A 19,908-nucleotide genomic window follows, 5' to 3' on the forward strand; every position below is an offset into this window, starting at 1 on the left:
TGGTGTCATGGCAGGCCATCGGTCTACAGGCTGGTAGGTACTGGGTTTGGATCCCAGTCGAGGCATGGGATTTTTAATCCAGATACCGACTCCAAACCTTGAGTGAGTGCTCCGCAAGGCTCAGTGGGTAGGTGTAAACCACTTGCACCGACCAGTGATCCATAACTGGTTCAACAAAGGCCATGGTTTGTGCTATCCTGACTGTGGGAAGCGCAAATAAAAGATCCCTTGCTGCTAATCGGAAAGAGTAGCCCATGTAGTGGCGACAGCCGGTTTCCTCTCAAAATCTGTGTGGTCCTTAACCATATGTCTGACGCCATATAACCGTAAATAAAATGTGTTGAGTGCGTCGTTTCTGTTACTGGGCTACCGCATTTTAAATACCCGGTAGCCCATGAGCAACCATTAAAATGTAAAATTTTCCCAATCGTACAGCTGCATACTACACTATTCGTGTTCGTTAGATACATTTATCTTACAACTAGTTTAAAAACGTATCCAGCTCCCGTTTTCTCATTACATTCATTTTGAAACAACTCGTTGTAAGATAAAGACCCCCCCCCCCCCCCCCCCCCCCCAAAAAAAAAAACCCACACAAAAAATCCACAAAAAAACCAACCCCAAAACCCAACAACAACAAAAACCAAAAAACAAAACCCAACAAAACAAAAAAGTAAACAAAACCAAACCAAACCAAAAAAAACAAAAAAAAAAAAAAAAACAAATACAGTAACAGAAGGGTTTCTTCAGGCATATAAAAAGAACACTTCTGTGCATAAATTATTATTTTGGGTAGGTGGGCCAATTGCCTCCCTTACTCCCGTCATATAAAGTTCTCGATAGAGTTGATATTGCATTGCTATGCTTCAGGGCCCAATTTCACAAAAACATCGTAAGCTTAGTAAACGTGAATCTACGACTAAGCCACACATTTTATTAGTATCATAGTACAACAAATATAGTTAAAAATATACGTATTTCTTTTTCTTTTGTCCTTAAAATGCTCCATCTTCTGTAATGATGTAATTTTCTGTGTGAAATAGATGTCAAACACTTGTAAATGTATGCCTGGTATAACTGCTAGTCGAAGACGTAAAGTTACGATCTTTTGTGAAATAGATGTCAAACACTTGTAAATGTATGCCTGGTATAACTGCTAATCGAAGACGTAAACTTACGATGTTTTGTGAAATAGATGTCAAACACTTGTAAATGTATGCCTGGTATAACTGCTAGTCGAAGACGTAAACTTACGATGTTTTGTGAAATAGATGTCAAACACTTGCAAATGTATGCCTGGTATAACTGCTAATCGAAGACGTAAACTTACGATGTTTTGTGAAATAGATGTCAAACACTTGTAAATGTATGCCTGGTATAACTGCTAGTCGAAGACGTAAACTTACGATCTTTTGTGAAATAGGCCCCTGTTCTATTAAGGGCGGGACGTAGCCCAGTGGTAAAACACTCGCTTATGCGTTTTCGATATAGGATCGATCCCCGTCAGTGGGCCCATTGGGCTATTTCTCGTCCCAGCCAGTGGACCACGATTGGTATATCAAAGGACATGGTATGTGTTGTCCTGTTTGTGGGATAATGCATATAAAAGATTCCTCGCTACTAATGAAAATTTTTATTGGGTTTCCTTTCTAAGACTATATATAAAAATTACCAAATGTTTGACATCCAATAGCCGATGATTAATAAATCAAAATGCTCTAGTGGTGTCGTTAAAAAAACCCTACCTTTTGTTTTTTACTTTCCCCAGGACAACGAACTGTCGAATTTGATTTGTAACAAACTATATAGAAAACAAAATTGACACGTTTGTAAACTGAGAGACGGGTTTGTTTATTTATGTTAACAATTTCTAAGAGCTATAAACAAACCCGCATTCTTTAGGTCACCAACTGCACTTCAAGTCACTTAGTCGAAATACACACAGATAACTATCACTTTCATCACCACAGTAATGGAATGCAAACATTAACAAATTTTAACTGTTCTATAATTATGTTATTAAATCCTATTATGTTATTAAATGGGAGTTTTCACATTGGCCATGTTATAGGTTCTAGCGCAGTGGTAACGGCCCTCTGGTGGTTATAATGGCCCGAGACAATTTGTTTGAGTGGATATTGTATTGCCAGGCTTCAGTTCTATTACATTTTGAAATGGAGTTTTTCATATTGGCCTGTTATAGGTTCGAGGGCAGTTGTAACGGCACTCCGGGTGGCTATTGTTGCCGAGGTTCAATATAGCCACCGGAGGACCTTTAAGGCTGTCTGAGGACCTATAAGGCTGTCTGAGGACCTTTAAGGCTGTCTGAGGACCTATATCTAGGCCAGTGTGAAAAACTTCATTTAATGACATTGTTATTAAAGGGACAGACCTTAGTTTCAGCCCATGAAAATGAATGAATGTTTAACGACACCCCAGCACGAAAAATACATCGGCTATTGGGTGTCAACCTATGGTAAACGCAAAAACAAGGTGATGATCAACATCAATATAAAAATTCAAAATTTAAATAAAAACAGTGTAAAGAACTGTGCAAAAATACAAATATCACAGATAGATACTGACTTTTACTCAAAATTTCAATTTGTGCTGTATTGGCCGTTCTTAAAGAGAATGTTACACCCCTGCACCACGGTGAGGTTACAGCACGCGCAGGGGCCCATGAAAATGCACACTAAGTTTAGTTAATCTACAAACATGTAACACATTTGGATAAAGCTACAATTGAGTGAAACACGAGTCTCTGACTTTGAAATGGTGAAATACCCTCTAGAAATAGACTAAAACTCGACTCTTTAACTGTTACTTCTCAGACGCACGTGCGGTTTTAAAAATATGAGAAATGCATTTTGTGATATTAAAAACACCAGGATGACCCAAAACACTTTGAATGTGCGGAAATGGATAATCTAAACAATAAAATCTAAGAAAAGTATGATTTTAGTTATCAAAAACGGCTCTAATAGTAAAAACTATGCCTGAGTGTTTAAAAACTAGGGTATGTCCCTTTAATCAACGTCTACTGGAATAGTGACGACCACATTCTTACTTCTTAAGAATTATAAATTGGGTTTAGAACAGTTAACCCCTGCGCGTGCTGTAACCTCACCGTGGTGCAGGGGTGTAACATTCTCTTTGAGAATGGCCAATACAGCACATATTGATGTTTTGAGTAAAAGTCAGTATCTATCTGTGATATTTGTATTTGTATTTTTGCCCCTGCGTGTGCTGTAACCTCATCGTGGTGCAGGGGTGTAACATTCTCTTTGAGAATGGCCAATACAGCACAACATTGAAGTTTTGAGTAGGATTCAGTATCCGTAAGAGTCTGTGATATTTGTGTTTTTGCACAGTTCTTTACACTGTTTTTGCACAGTTCTTTACACTGTTTTTGCACAGTTCTTTACACTGTTTTTGCACAGTTCTTTACACTGTTTTTGCACAGTTCTTTACACTGTTTTTGTTTATGTCTTGAATTTTTATATTGATGTTGATCATCACCTTATTTGTTTGCATTACCATAGTTTGACACCCAATAGCCGATGTATTTTTCGTGCTGGGGTGTCGTTAAACATTCATTCATTCATTCATTCATTCATTGTATTTTTGCATAGTTCTTTACACAGTTTTTATTTGTATCTTGAATTTTTATATTGATGTTGATCATCACCTTATTTGTTTGCATTACCATAGTTTGACACCCAATAGCCGATGTATTTTTCGTGCTGGGGTGTCGTTAAACATTCATTCATTCATTCATTCATTCATTGTATTTTTGCATAGTTCTTTACACAGTTTTTATTTGTATCTTGAATTTTTATATTGATGTTGATCATCACCTTATTTGTTTGCATTACCATAGTTTGACACCCAATAGCCGATGTATTTTTCGTGCTGGGGTGTCGTTAAACATTCATTCATTCATTCATTCATTCATTGTATTTTTGCATAGTTCTTTACACAGTTTTTATTTGTATCTTGAATTTTTATATTGATGTTGATCATCACCTTATTTGTTTGCATTACCATAGTTTGACACCCAATAGCCGATGTATTTTTCGTGCTGGGGTGTCGTTAAACATTCATTCATTCATTCAATCATTTAGAACATTTAAAGTAATATTTTGGACAAACCTAGACTCAAGATTTTATTTCAGACCAAGCAAATCTATGTACGTATTTGAGTGTGCAAAACACTATTTTACGTTTATGGGGGGTGGGGGGTGGGGGGGGGGAGGGATTTATATTTGATTTTCAACTGGGTGTGCGCATTAATTTCCCGCTTCCGACCCATACATCTAGAAAATGTTATACCTGCAGATATATAAGTGCGTGTAGTTTGTCGTGTAGTATAGTATCCAAACTAAAATCATTTTCCCAGTTCCGTGGAAGGGGGAGGGGGGGGGGGGGGGGACAATCTCTAATGAGAGAAGCATGACTTGAACTGTGGTGGGCGCACGAACCAGATTTTTTACTTTTATTCAAGTAGGAATGAGCTGGATACTGTTATTGACTACTATATTAGAGGGAAGTTATGACACAGATGTGAATAATTAAACTGTGTTCCCAAAACAAATTGTATCTTAACTTTGGACTGACGACTGGTTGCATTAAGGGCGAAAACAATTGGTAAATATGGAATATAATCATTACATTTTGTCACATTACTAATGTTAAATTTACTTTTTAAAAATCACGAATTTAATGTGTTATAATAAATTTAAAAATAAGTAAGTAAGTAAAATTAAGTAAGCAAGTAAGTAAGTAAAATTAGTTTCCCAGATTACTTACAACGAAGAGAGGCAGTGGGGCAGTTAACACCCAATATTTTACTGAATTATGTACTTTTGGTTAAAAGCATGAGACTTGGCACATATAACCCTTGACCCAATACAAACATTTTTAGACATGGGCCCAAGTCAGGAGCGCCCCTGGTGTGCAGGTGCAGGAAGAATCTACAAATGTCCCCCACTCCCTTCTAATGGGATAACTAACAAAAATATTATTTCTGCGTTTACCCAATGGACAAATATACCGGAAGTACGACTCACGTAAGAACACATGGGCGAGTTATGAAGAAAATATGATGTGGGCCGTTTGCAATCTATTGCGGCTAGTAATCAAACGTTATTTATGTAGGCACATTATTTACGTCTGATTTTACAATCTTTTTCAGTTATTGTCGATCCTGGGAATGTCATAAAGAGAGGCCTAAATTTTAACCTGACATATTTAGCAAACGACTCCAACATCTTATCTGCTGAGCTGGTATTTCCTGTCAGGACCGCAGCAAGACGCTCTCAAATAATGAATACACATGTGGAATTTGAAGGAGGTATATGATTTCGAATGTATTGTTGATAATAATACGAGTATATTATTTATACTCGAACCTGTGACATACAAATTGTGATTCTCTCTCTGTCTCTGTCTGTGGCTGTCTGACTCTCTCTGTCTCTCTCTCTCTGTCGTGACTGTCTTTTGTATCTATCTGTCCATGGGTTTTTCGGTAGGAGCCAAGGCCCCTCATTGCCATGTGGATAGCAGGAGACCTACTGGGTTGAGAGTCCCACTTTTCAACCAGTCCATGATCACTGGTAGGTTCTGCTAGTGTTAAAACCTGCTGTTTTGTCTTTGCAAAAGTCCATGACAGGATGAAGCATCTGTGGTGTATTGGGTGTAGGATTGACGCCCTTGGTGGATCCCGCCATGTTTTTATCCCATTCCAACCAGCCTACCACAGTTGGTATATCAAAGGCGGAGGTCCACGAAACGTGCATCTAAAATGTCCCTTGATGCCATTCACTAGGAGTAGCATATTATGTCAACCCCTTGATTCGCCCACGGAGTTTTTAATTCTCCACGGCACGGTTTTGCCTTGGACTATTTTTTTTTTCAATAGAATATTTGTTTTGCCATGGTCATTTTGTTAATTGCAGGGGTTGCTATGTGTTTGTAAACTATGTTATGACACTATCTATATCATAATCATATGTTAGGCATTATATTTGAAATTATATTTTACTTCTTTGTTTTTCTTGGAAAAATCCGTAAAAACAAGCTTTTTCTTCTAATAGGACATGATAACATATAGTGGTGATTTATTTCTCTACACATTCTAAACTGTTTGCCACATTTGCTCTTTGTGGGACACCGAATAAAACAATGCTAAGTGAACACAACTTCATCTCCCGTTTTTGTTTTGAGGTATACAAATGTATTTAAAATAATTATGTTGTCGTTTCTGGATTGTTTTTGGATTGCAGAATGCAACCCAGATTGAAATATTTGGTGCCTAAATATTCATTTACAGAAGTTTTATAAATATTTATTGAAGACCGTAGGAAGCGGTATGTCTGAGGCCTGAACAATAGTTGTCTTGATTTTTAATTTACGAAAACGAAAAGAAGAAAAATAAAGGATACTGCTAGGTGTTGTTAATCCTGCTTCATATATCGCCAAACACTGCTTTAAATTGCCCTTAGAATGCACAAACCCCCCATCTATTTAAATAAAATATGGGTGGGGAGCAATTATCTTACCTCCTTCACGCATGGTGGAGTCAAAATAGGCTTTACCAATAATTTTGGCTTCCTACAGGCCTGATATTCGATTTGTCCGTATGGACAAACATCTTGCTAATATTTATACTAATGAAACATTACTTTCTTACTCGGGAGACGGGGTGTAGGCCAGTGGTAAAGCGCTCACATGATGCGCAGTTGATCTAGAATCGACGCCCGTCGGTGGCCCCTTGAGCTATTTCTCGTTCCAGCTAGTGCACCGCGACTGGTATATCAAAGTCCATGGTATGTCTTATCGTGTCTGTGGAATGGTGCATATAAAAGATTCCTTGCTACTAATGGAAAAATGTAGCGGATTTTCTGCCTAAGACTATATGTCAGAATGACCAAATGTTCCAAATCCAATAGCCGATGGTTAATAAATCAATGTGCTCTAGTGGTGTCGTTAAACAGAATTAAAAATTAAAAATTTTGCTTTCTTATTTTCAGTTCCATTACAAAGAATGCCACGGTCGACCAGAAACCGCGACTATCTGGTGTTTGACGCCACCCAGGCTTTACTTGCCAACAGACTGAACGCGAATCCATGGGTCGAAGTCTCAGCTCCGCACATGCGACCAAATTCAACACTGACTGCGCATTTCCGGCACAATTCGTTGGGAGAGGTGCTCGATGGTCTGTACTTGGACAAAGCACTAATGATCGTCTACGAAAACATCGACGCGGCGAGACTCCGGAGCAGCAACTACAGAAGTAAGCGACAGACCTCCAGAGGCTTCGTCGACCAGTTCTGGAATTTCAATGCCGTGTTGAACTTCACCACCACAAGGACGCACACACCGGACAATGGAACAGCCGATGATGATGACGATGACGACGACGACCAAGCGGTGTGTGGCGTCCGTCCATGGTATGTTGATTTCGCATCGATGGGCTGGGTTTGGATTGTTTCCCCACGTGGTTACTATGCCAACAGTTGTGGAGGAACGTGTACACTTGGCACGGTCGGCAACAGGATGACCAACTACGCCTTTATGAAGAGTTTGTATCACAGACATACGGGCTTCCAGCACGCCGACACTCTGTCTGTTACGTCTTGTACGCCAACCAGAATGTCGCCCGTGCGCTTACTTTACTACAACATCAACCACGACTTAATATCTCAGCGACTACCACAGATGGCAGTCAGTGAATGTGGATGTAGATAAAAAAAGAAGTAAAAATTGTCTGGCTTTGCAGGTTTTAGTAATGGACTCAAAAGGGAGCCCAAAAGGACCTGAGGGGATACAGAAGAGAGCCCTTCTAAAGGATCTGAGGAGACCCAGACAGGATACTAAGGGTCCCGAGTCCGGTGTTTCAGTAAGTTTCAAGTTCCAGGATGTGGCAATGGAAACTGAAGAACAATGCCCCCAAAGAACTCGCGCTTCCTTCAGAAAATAGATTTATTCCCCTGCCTCTGGTAGAAATTCCTCAATTTGGCCCTATTCTCCTTCCACGAGGTCAATCCCGAATCCAGTAGTTATTAGACCCCTACCGGCCCAACTGAAAGGGGAGTATAGGTTTCGTCTCCGCCCTTCTGTCTGTCGGTCCGTATGTCTATTACACATATAGTTTTCCGCATGTTTTTTTTCAACAATGCCTCGAGACATTGAAATTTTATGTGTACCTTTAACATGTACTCTTACAAATCAAATTTGACTTTCATGGCGATTTACTCTTTTTGACAGAGTTATGGCCCTTGGACTTACGAGATATGAAAAATAAAATTTCCGGACTTTTTTTTTTGCAATGCCTCAAAATACTGAGTAAAAAAATTGTGTATTGCTTCATAATGTTCCGTTACAGATCACGTGTGCCTTTCATGGCAATTTACCCATTTTTTCCTTGATCTTAGGAGATACGAAAATCTGTTAAGCCCGGCGGGGGACATGTGTTGCTTTAGCAGTAGGCCTACTCTCAAAATGCATGTTATTACAACCTCAAAATAAGTCGGATATATGCATTTCTGCGCTATGCAAAGTAAATTGTGGAACCTATTATGCTTAAATCTCAAAACGGGACCAGACTGCGATCGTCAACCAATATATAAAAAATACTAAAAGTTGGCTACCTTCCCAGATAGCATGTTGTTGATGGACCAGTGCTGGACAAACATTTATTATATACATAGCTGTGGAATATTTAGATCTACAGAAACAATAAAAGTGATATTCGGTGAAAAGTCATATTTTCACTGTATTTTAGTTACAGTGAAAATATAAAAATCATATTTATATTTTTGTGAACATGTTTTAATTATTGAGGTCCGTGTCGCTTCGTCGTGTTTTCGTTTTTAGTTTGATGACTACCAATGCATCTGAATGTCTTTGAATTTAAAAAAAGAAAAAAAGAAGACAATTGTATCTGTAAAAAAAATGGATATGAAGTGCAATTACGGTAAAATATCTAAAACTGATCGAGTACGAAGCTAAATAATGGTGACACAATGTCCTGTCGTTGAGTGTAAATTAAAGTTTAACTTTAAAGTTCGATTCATGTTTTATTTTTGTGGAGGTTTTTTTTTAACGATCACTTTGTTAGGTATGTGTGCACAGCCGTATTATTAAATAATTAATAAAGATAAATTAATATTAAAAAAAAAATCCATGGTCATATAAATTATCTGCAAAAGTTCCAACGGAACAAATATATCATGGCATTACGTGTTTTCGGTAGGATACGCGAACAAAAAGCGAAAGATATTGTCATAAATTAGGAAAGATGTATATAATAAATATAACATTTTATGGTGGGTTTTTTTTTTCAATTACGATTTTTATGTCAACTCGTGATGTATGACAACCATATATTCACTCATTGCTTCGTGGTTTTTATACATCATTCATTGACATAAAAATCATATTCGAAAACCCCCATGAAACAGCCTCTATTTATTCGGCAATACATGTATGCAATTTTATTTCATTTAGTACCACTGTGGCAATAAAAGTATGTAATTTTATTTCATCTAGTACCACTGTGTAATGTAGCCTTGTGCTTGAAACATGTTTGGGTATTTGTAAAACCAAGAACTACAATTTTGTGCAAAACTGGGGGGTGTTATATCGAAAATTAGCCATGAAAGGTTTCATTTTCTTCAGTTAATACTTTGAGGGAGGAGTTGTATATATATATATATATATATATATATATATATATATATATATATATATATATATATATATATATATATTAATATATGGGTCATTATTTGGTTGATATATTGCATATAGTGTTTTTAACCACATACAAAAACGTTAACATTGTCGCCAATTGGATTTTATTTGGTATGGTACAATCATCAGTAGTTTGTCACTCACTAAACAACGTTTATGACAGTGAATTCCGAATGTGACAATTCGGACCAAACTCGACGTTGTTCTAAGTTCGGTGGCGCTGTCGAATCTTAATAGGAAACGTAATGTATTTTAATAATGCTAAACTGTTTGGTTGTCAAAACTGAAATTACAAATATTAAAGGTCCTATGTCAAAGTTAAAACTACAATATTTCGTCATTTTTCTTTTACATTTATTTGTAATAAATAACTACAAATTAATCGATCCTACGCATAATCTTTCCATAATTAATTCTAGAATAATAATTTTTAAAAATCTGGGTAAACTTAGTGTGTTGAATGTGTACGCATAAAACAGTGACGTCACTAGTTAATGCATGTGACACGCTCAAGAATAATAATTTTAAAAAGTCTTGCACTGAACGACAAGAGGGGTTTCATGAATAATTTGTAGCTAAATATAGCATGGACGCCATCCTTGTTTCTTTTGTCAGTTGACCGCAAATAATTCTGGGTAAACTTAGTGTGTTGAATGGGTACGCACAAAACAGTGACGTCACTAGTTAATGCATTTGACACACTCAAGATTCCCCCTTAAAAAAACTATAGTCCTTCAAACAGGGATCTCCATTTTTCATGCTATGGAATTTTATACATGTTCTTTATTTCTGAGCCGGTTGTTTTGTAAATTGCACACAGACAATAGTGAGTTTTTAATTTGTTTTTGGTTTCCAAAACACTTTTACTTTTCTTCTTACGTCAAACCAAACTGAAATTATTTACAAAATAATTTTTTTGGAGACTATAGTAAATGGAATTATTTGGTTGTAATTTTGTATAGCTAAAGGTATAAACTTTATGTTTCAAAACAAAAATTAATAAATATTTTTGGTGGGAACCACCATTATTGCAACTTTGATATAGCACCTTTAACTATACACATTCAACAGAATAGATAGTACAGTATAGTGAAGACATATGTCAATGGGTAAAAGAGGTAGCGTATCTCTGATCTAAGGCTTAAGCAGAGTAGAGCTAAGGGACACGCCGGTTAATGTTAAGCCAGATCTATGCATATATTTTATCAGGGATTAAATCGTAGTCAGGACAGTATACTGAATGTTTTTGTTGTTTGTTTGTTTTTGTTTTTGTTTTTTTAAAACAACAACATTCATTTTAGTGTATGAGCCAGGACCCAACTTTTCGAATATCGGTACCAGATTTGGGGTAAATGCTATCATTGTTTGTTGGGTTTTTTGTTTTTGTTTTTTGGAAGCCCATCATTTGAGGATTCTAAAAAAGCATGATAGCATTGTGAATATCACAGCTTTTAATATAAGTAACACCATTTACTACCACCACTACTCGCGATTTTTGCTGAAAATGAAGTAATTTCACAAACTGTTTAATCAACTTAAAATCATAATAATTAATAGTCAGTGAATGGATCATCTAATTTCTAATACAAAATGTCACTGTTCATTGCGTAGAAGCTGGATTTTGTTCTTTATTCAATTTATTAAATACATTAAAAAAAATTGAAGCCTCTAACCATACTTTGTTACTTTTGCATGGATTGTATTTTGAGCTACTTCAAACATCAAATTGATCCATAAATATGTTAGATTTGACCAAATTGATAATTTATGACTGTTATTGGTGTTAAGACTATCAACTGGCACGACGAAGCTGGCTCAGACTAGCAACTGGAAAGTCACAGAAGTCGTGAGAGCAGAACGTTGACAGTCTGAAACTAGCATTAAGCAAGTAGTTGTAAGTAATAAGTAATATAATCGTAAAAAAATAACAGCCTAAAATATATTTACGCTCCCTATAACAAGGGTAAATACCTTCAAGTAACTGTTCAATTGTAATCTTTGTTTAAATAAACCATCATGTTTTAAACAAAAATCGAGTATATTAATCAAGCAAAAAACTATTATTACATAAAACAATTTTTAGGTAAAAAACAACAACCCATAACCTTCCGTGAATAGCGATACTCTCCCCTCTAAACCGATTCGAAGTCGCATTGACCACTGATATTTGTTTACTTCCATATCGAATTATTTTGCATGTGAATGTTACAAACGTTACTGAAGTTATTGTTGTGAAAACAAAAGTGATTAACCATATTTTGTTTTAGCACTATCACATTTTATGGACCCAAGAAACGATATTGACCTTAGCCGTTGGCCTCAGTCGGTATCATTTTCTTGAATCCACAAAACACAAATGGTCAGTAATTGTATAACATAATTGATAATAGTATGTTAATTCACTGCAGTGGTACTAGCAATATGGTAAACTAATTAATGCCAAAAAATAAAAAAGCCGTTTGTTACGCAGTGTGACATTTTCATACTTATTTCAGTATCCAAGTAACATGAATATAAAACCACATAAATTAATACATATTACTTATTAGAAGGGGCGGGACATAGTGCAGTGGTAAAACGCTCGCTTGATGCGCGGTCGGTTTGGGATCGATCCCCATCGGTGGGCCCATTTGGCTATTTCTCATTCCAGACAGTGCACCACGACTGGTATACCAAATACCGTGGAGAAATTTAGCGGGTTTCCTCTCTAAGACTGTATGTCAGAATTACCACATGTCTGACATCCAATAGCCGATGATTAATAAATCAATGTGCTCTAGTGGTGTCGTTACACAAAACAAACTTTAACAAACGTTTACTTATTTGAACGTTATTGGAAAACAGTATTTTTCATATCACTATAAATATTTTCTTGCATAGTATATATAGTTTTCAATTTGCCTATTTTTCAATATCGGTGAAAAAAAAAGTGCATGTATTTCCTAGAGCTTCCTATATAGTAGAGGTTAATGTATCGAAAATCGAAAGTCGCCCATGCAGTAATGATAATTGCCTTGATGCCATGGAACAGTGGGTATCGAATTCCTGGATTGATCCAAGCCGTCACTTCAGTGCCATTTTCTATAATTTTATTAAGATAATTTTGTTTCCAAGTTTTTGCAAAGGAGAAGCTGATCTAGACTACATCCATTGATGGACAAGATATTTTATTGCATTTTTTTTTTACTGAAAGTGATGGTTTAAGTCAGATTGGCACCTCTTCCGCATCTTTATGATGTGCCTTACATGATACACACCAAACACTGTGTTGATCCTCTTGCTATGGCAGTCATCACCGAATGGTAACACAAGAACACATGAAATACTTTCACCTGATATTATTTGGGTCACCCCTGATGTTATTGACCAAATTCATGACATCGATTATTGCAGTTGATGATCAAGGCGCCTCATTTACAAAAGGTACATTGCTATGCACCTTACTTGTAAACATTGATTTGTTAGTATTTCGCTAATGATTCTCAGGTGTGGCCACTGAAAAGGATGGATGGCTTAATGGGTGGCACAGTACTATGTTTTGTTTTGTTAAGTTCTTGGACTGAATCAGGTATTCAGTACTCGGGCACTAGCACTTGATCTCCTTCAGAGAGACAAAAACCATAATTAAGAGAAAATTCCGATGCACCCACGTTACGATCAAGGATCCAATCCATCAGCTGGAGAGATATCAAGAGAACCATTTTCAGGCTAAGAACCGGTCACTGCCATCTCCGATCCCATATGTACAGCCTGAAACTGGCAGACACTGATGAATGTCCATGTCAAACAGGACCACAGTCCCCAGAGCACATCCTGCAATTCTGCAATGAAGCCAGGATAAAGCACTGGCCGAACGGAGCAACACTGGCTGTCAAGCATTGGGTGTTCCAAAGCAGACTTGACAGAGACAGCGTTTTTATCACCACAACCGGACTCCAAATCTTGAACACAGAAGACGACGAAGACGATAGGTAGACGCAAGCAGCTGTTTCTGATGTTAGTTGAGGCACTAGACAGAGATTCATGAAGTCAGCCACTATTTTGCCGAACTCCAATTCAACTCTGTATTATGCGGCGATACGGATTTGATCGTGGATAACCGTTTTGGCGTTCAGATTTAGACAATTTTTTTTATACCACCAGAGGTTCTTGTGACCTCATCTCTTCTGAAATCATACCATCTTGGTTATTAGCTGAGCCATGCTGAACTGAAAAGCAGTGTGACAAACAGTTTTTCATAATTTTGGTGTAAACTAGATTTGGCACCTAAAGGCTGTCCTTAAGATGGAAGCCATAGGTAGGGTAGAACACGCACAACCTTTCACGAGCACTTGGTATGATCAAATGTTTCCAGTTATTTATGAGTGCATGCAATCATCACTTTTTCGAAATGCCCTTCAACTCCATATAGAGTACAAATACGACCACAACGATGTAAATGACACATAGACGTCTAGATACTCATCTCACAGTTGATAATACACCAGCAAATAAGCAACATAGTTCACTTTGTTTTATTCAAAACACCAAGAATCACGGTGTTGATGGCAGAGATGTGAAAGTTCCAGTCTAATCCATGACATGATCCAGTAGGCCTACCACAAATCATCCATCCATATTGATATAGGACATAGAATAAAAGAATAAGTCGTGGTGCACTGGCTGGAACGAATGTGCCTAAAGTGTACATTCAGCCCCGATTGTCCAGAACGTCCTTCAGCTCAGCATTATTGCCATGACCTAATCCGATTGAGCACGTTGAGGATGAACTTCCAGCCTAGGCTATCTTCTCAGCTTGGAAGAACATCCCTCGTGCATCAGTTAACTGGCTGATCCCCTCCATAAGACGAGTGCAACAGGCTTTCCTCGGATGTCATATTGGCCAGCAGAAGGTCCTTCCTTGTCCAAGCAAATAATTAACGTTGCCATACCTAATTGTAGTTTGAGTGTTTTAAGTATTGCAATTTATTTTGGTAGAAACTTGTGTTTGTTGAACGGGAAAACACTGCATTTCTTTTGTTGCTCATAAAAAGTGAATATACCATCTTCAATGGACAATATTTATGAAATGCATTCAATAAAGTTTCACCATTAATCTTTTACAACAATATTAATCTTCGTATTTGAAACAATTTGGATTACTATATTAGTACATTAAGGATATTGCACAGTGTGCATATTGTCAATGAAATATAGATATATTCTATTCGCATTGCATTGTGTCAACAAAATAACAGTATGCTATGTATTATCATTTTAGACATAATTAATTAAGGTGCAGTTCAATTATGTATGGTCGAAGCATTAACTGAAAACTATAACTGTCTACGCTCTGGTAATGTTTCAGCTGCTTTGGTCATATTAGTTTTGGTAGAAAGCTGCCAAATCCACACTGCTATTTATCGTACATATCTAATCTCCATAGATATGTATCTTCCAAAAAGACATCATCAGCATTTGCCCTAATTTTGGTACAGAAAATGTTCCTAGCTCATAAACTATTTATTATATAAAAGATTTTATTTTCATCATAATACACAACTGTAGTACCGAAAAGGTGTTTGGCTCATACACTATTTATTATTATTATTATTATTATTATTATTATTATATATATATATATATATATATATATATATATATATATATATATATATATATATATATATATATATATATATATATATATTCATTATAATCACATTAGCTAAATATATTATTACGGAATAATATGCAAATAAATGGTTTGAATGCATTCCCTATGGTTTATTTTTAATTTAAAATTTACACATTTTTAACCAAGGTAATACTGTGTATACATATTATATGGTTGAGAGAGAGAGAGAGAGAGAGAGAGAGAGAGAGAGAGAGAGAGAGAGAGAGAGAGAGAGAGAGAGAGAGAGAGAGAGAGAGAGAGATGCTTTTCTACCAGAAAGCAGCAGTGAGAATGCTTCATGCCACATAGTAGTGTTTGACGTACAAATTGTTGGACACTAGTTGTGACGGTACAAGACCATACTCTTTCAAGAGCGATCTCTGACTTCTGTTACTATACATACTTTTTCAAAAGTTATTTTGGTGAGCTCTGTTCATATTTGTCAAACTAGTTTTTTGAAGTGGCAGTCTTCCTACACGCAAAGAACGAACTTTTGTATACTATCGTCCATGGCCCCATTTTACGTAGCGATCTTATAGCTAAGATCATCTTAACTGCGCGATAGTTATGGACTTAAGGTAATCTTATTAGCGCCAAGGTCGCTTCGTAAAACGAGGCCCACATTTTTGGGTTATGTCCCTCTGCTGCCGCACTAAGACGGAATTGATCACAACATCCTTTTCTCTGCCTTATGTAGAGGTACGATTTTAATTTTGAACGTTGACGGCTTTGTCATTCAGATCAGTTTCATTGGGATTGGATCCACTAGCCTCTGATACTGTTAATTTACGGATGCAGGAAGTAGTCCATTGGTAATGCGTTCGCTTGATGCGCGGTCGGTCTAGGATCGATCCCCGTCGGTGGACCCATTGGGCTATTTGTCGTTCCAGCCAGTGCTCCACAACTGGTGTAACGAAGGCCGTGGTATGTACTATCCTGTCTGTGGGATGGTGCATATAAAAGATCCCTTTCTGCTAATCGAAAAGAGTAGCCCATGAAGTGGCGACAGCGGGTTTCCTCTCTCAATATCTGTGTGATCCTTAACCATATGTCTGACGCCATATAACCGTAAATAAAATGTGTTGAGTGCGTCGTTAATAAAACATTTCCTTCTTTCCTTCCTGTTAATTTTCTTACACACGATTGCATATGATTTGCTGCTCCTAGGTGATGACCAGGGTCACCAATGCCATACATCCAATGGAAAACAAAGCACGGTCGAATCGATGACTCTTATGACGTACAAGTTAATCTGAAATTAACGTGTATGTGACACACACGTTAACTATTTATATTAAGCGCTAGGTCCTTAAATAGGTTTTAATTGGGAAAAGGCGTTACGTTTAAATTTATTTTAAAATAGTTTTTCCGGATATCGCTCGTTAGATATGTTTTAAAACAACTCATAAGATAAATGGTATATAACGGCCACTCATGTTGTATTCTCTATTTGTCTCCATAACAGAAAGCAGGGTGTAACCCAGTGGTAAAGCGTTCGCTTGATGCGTGTTCAGTCTGGGATCGATCCCCGTCGGTGGGTTCCAGCCAGTGCACCACGACTGGTATATCAACGGACGTGGTCTTTGACATCCAATAGCAGATGTCTGATGAATCAATGTGCTCTAGTGGTGTCGTTAAACAAACAAATCATTCCATAACAAAACCTCTATTGAAAAAAGTACTTTTCTCAGGACGACGAACTTAGTTCGAATTTTATTTGTTACAAACTATATAGAAAACAAATCTAACACGTTTGTAAACTGACAGGTGTTTTTGTTTACTTATGTTAACAATTTCAAAGAGTTATAAAAAACCGTATGTTCTTTATTAGATCAACAACTGCATGTTAAGTCACTCACTCGAAATGCACACAAATAACCATCACCTATATCACTACAATAATGCAATTAAAATACTGAAACATTTTGTTTCGTTTAACGACACCACTAGAGCACATTGATTTATACTTCATCGGCTATTGGATGTTAAACAGTTGGTAATTTTGACGTATAGTCTTAAGAGAAGAAACCCGCTACATTTTCCCATTTGCAGCAAGGGATATGTTTCTCTTTTTTCTTTTTCTTTTTTTTATTTCATTTTTAAAAAATATATGTAGCTGAAACGAGATTAAACGTAACATTTTATCAGGTAAATGTAGTTAAAACTGAAAAAGAAAAAATGGCAAGCTATTGCATGTCAAAGATTTTATAATTCTAACATATAACCATATACCCCAAGCGCATGCACCAGTTTACTCTTATAAGTATATTTATTCATATAAATAAACACACTCATGTGAGTGTCTATATGTTACACTCAATGTCTAAAATCAGGCAATTTGTAAAATGACTGAAATTTTCAGGCAATTTATAAATTGCCTAATGCACTCGGTCAATTTACAAAGTGCCTGGAATTTTCACTCATTTTACAAAGTGCCTGGAATTTTCACTCAATTTACAAAGTGCCTGGAATTTTCACTCATTTTACAAAGTGCCTGGAATTTTCACTCATTTTACAAAGTGCCTGGAATTTTCACTCAATTTACAAAGTGCCTGGAATTTTCACTCATTTTACAAATTGCCTGGAATTTTCACTCAATTTACAAAGTGCCTGGAATTTTCACTCGATTTACAAAGTGCCTTAAACTATGAGCCTCTTTATTTGACAGATTGACTGAAATGGGTCAGATGAAGGAAAATGAAGATAATGTATATCTTTATGACTTATTTATTCAATATGAAAGACGAGCTGGTGTGAGAGTTCACTATAATTACGCATTGTTCTCTTTAAGTAACTGACATTCGTTTGATGTTATAAACACCACATATAACAACAGTAACTATGTCGTGCGAACCGATTTGCTCACACGAGTACAATTACCCAAATTTGCACCTAGTCCTGAGGTCATGAAAAAGAATAATTACTCGTATGCAAATTTGTTTTAAAAAGTTAAAATTTGTTTTGTTTAACGACACCACTAGAGCACATTGATTTATTGATCATCCGCTATTGGATGTCAAACATTCGGTAATTTTGACATAAAATCTTAGAGAGGAAACCTGCTACATTTTTTGTTCACTATTAGCAAGGGATCTTCTATATGTTCCATCCCACAGACAAGATAGTACATACCACGCCTTTGCTATACCAGTCGTGGTGCACTGGCTGGAAAGAGAAATACCTTAATGGGCCCACCGGCGGGGATCGATCCTAGACCAACCGCGCATTAGTGGGTGACTATTGCGGTCAGTTTTACTGTTGCAATAGTATTGCGATAGTTAAAATGCTATTGTGATAGTATTGCAATAGTATCGTGAATTCTTAAATCGCTTGATAACAGTAATATGAATAGATATTTTGCAAAACTATTTACCTCAGTCTTTCAGTATTTATGTATGTATGTATTGATGTATGAATATCTATATATTGTATGCATGTCGAGGATGACGCAAGGGATAATTAAATCATTTCTGGCCTCACAAATTGTCCCGTGCCGTTGCTGGGACTCGAACCTATGGCACCGAATTGCCCACAAATTGAAGACTTGCCACGATACCTTCTGATCTAGTCAGGCATAAAAAGGATGCTCTTTAACTCAGCCATATGCATGGGGCCTACGAGTTACGCGGTCGATCCCGCTTACGTGCATGGAACAGTGGGCAGACCTGGCATGTATGTATTGATGTATGAATATCTATATATTGTATGTATGTCGAGGTTGACTGTTACATACATAGATATCAACCCACTGGCACAGGGGATAATTAAATGTATGACGTATGTATGTATGTATGTATGTATGTAGGGGGCGGGACATAGCCCAGTGGTAAAGCGCTCGCTTGATGCGCGGTCGGTTTGGGATCGATCCCCGTTGGTGGGCCCATTAGGCTATTTCTCTTTCCAGCCAGTGGTATATCAAAGGCCGTGGTATGTGCTATCCTCTATGTGGGATGGTAGTGCATATGGAGGATCCCTTGCAGCGTTGAGAAAACATGGCGGGTTTCCTCTCATGACTGTGTGTCGGAGTTGCCAAATGTTTGACATCCAATAGCCGATGATTAATTAATCAATGTGCTCCAGTGGTGTCGTTAAAAAATGTATGTATGTGTATAGGTATGTAGATAGGTAGGTAGGTAGGTAGGTATGTGTTTGTTTGTGTGAGTATGTGTGCGGATGTACATATATTTGTGTTTGTATGTGTGTTGGTGTTTGTACTTAGTTATTTATAATAGTGTCACAAGGTAGTTAAGTTATGCGTTGGTTGTAGACCATATTTCACTATGCATACTGTCGAAACTATCAATAGTTGAGCCAACAATTGCAATAGCTATCGATAGTTGAATTAACTATTGATGCATTGCTATCGAGGCACTGACTATCGCAACATATCGATTATTCGATGTATTGTTATACCACTACGCATCAGGCGAGCGCTTTACCACTGGGCTACGTCCCGACCCTTGAACAGTGACAGTATCAAAAGGACGCGTGT

At 37.1% G+C, this 19,908-nt stretch overlaps 1 protein-coding gene across 1 annotated transcript in view; it reads left to right on the forward strand.

Annotated features, from left to right (window-relative positions):
• Positions 1 to 9,005, forward strand: part of LOC121376240 (protein dbl-1-like) — a 13,380-nt gene extending 4,375 nt beyond the window's left edge. The window contains exons 2-3 of the mRNA XM_041504057.1: positions 5,198 to 5,356; positions 7,035 to 9,005. Coding sequence (XP_041359991.1) covers positions 5,198 to 5,356; positions 7,035 to 7,753 — 878 coding nt within the window. The 3' untranslated portion in view covers positions 7,754 to 9,005. The remainder of the gene's footprint in view (positions 1 to 5,197; positions 5,357 to 7,034) is intronic.
• Positions 9,006 to 19,908: the final 10,903 nt, after the last annotated feature.

Source organism: Gigantopelta aegis, chromosome 6 (genome assembly GCF_016097555.1).
Source record: "Gigantopelta aegis isolate Gae_Host chromosome 6, Gae_host_genome, whole genome shotgun sequence".
NCBI lineage: Eukaryota > Metazoa > Mollusca > Gastropoda > Neomphalida > Peltospiridae > Gigantopelta > Gigantopelta aegis.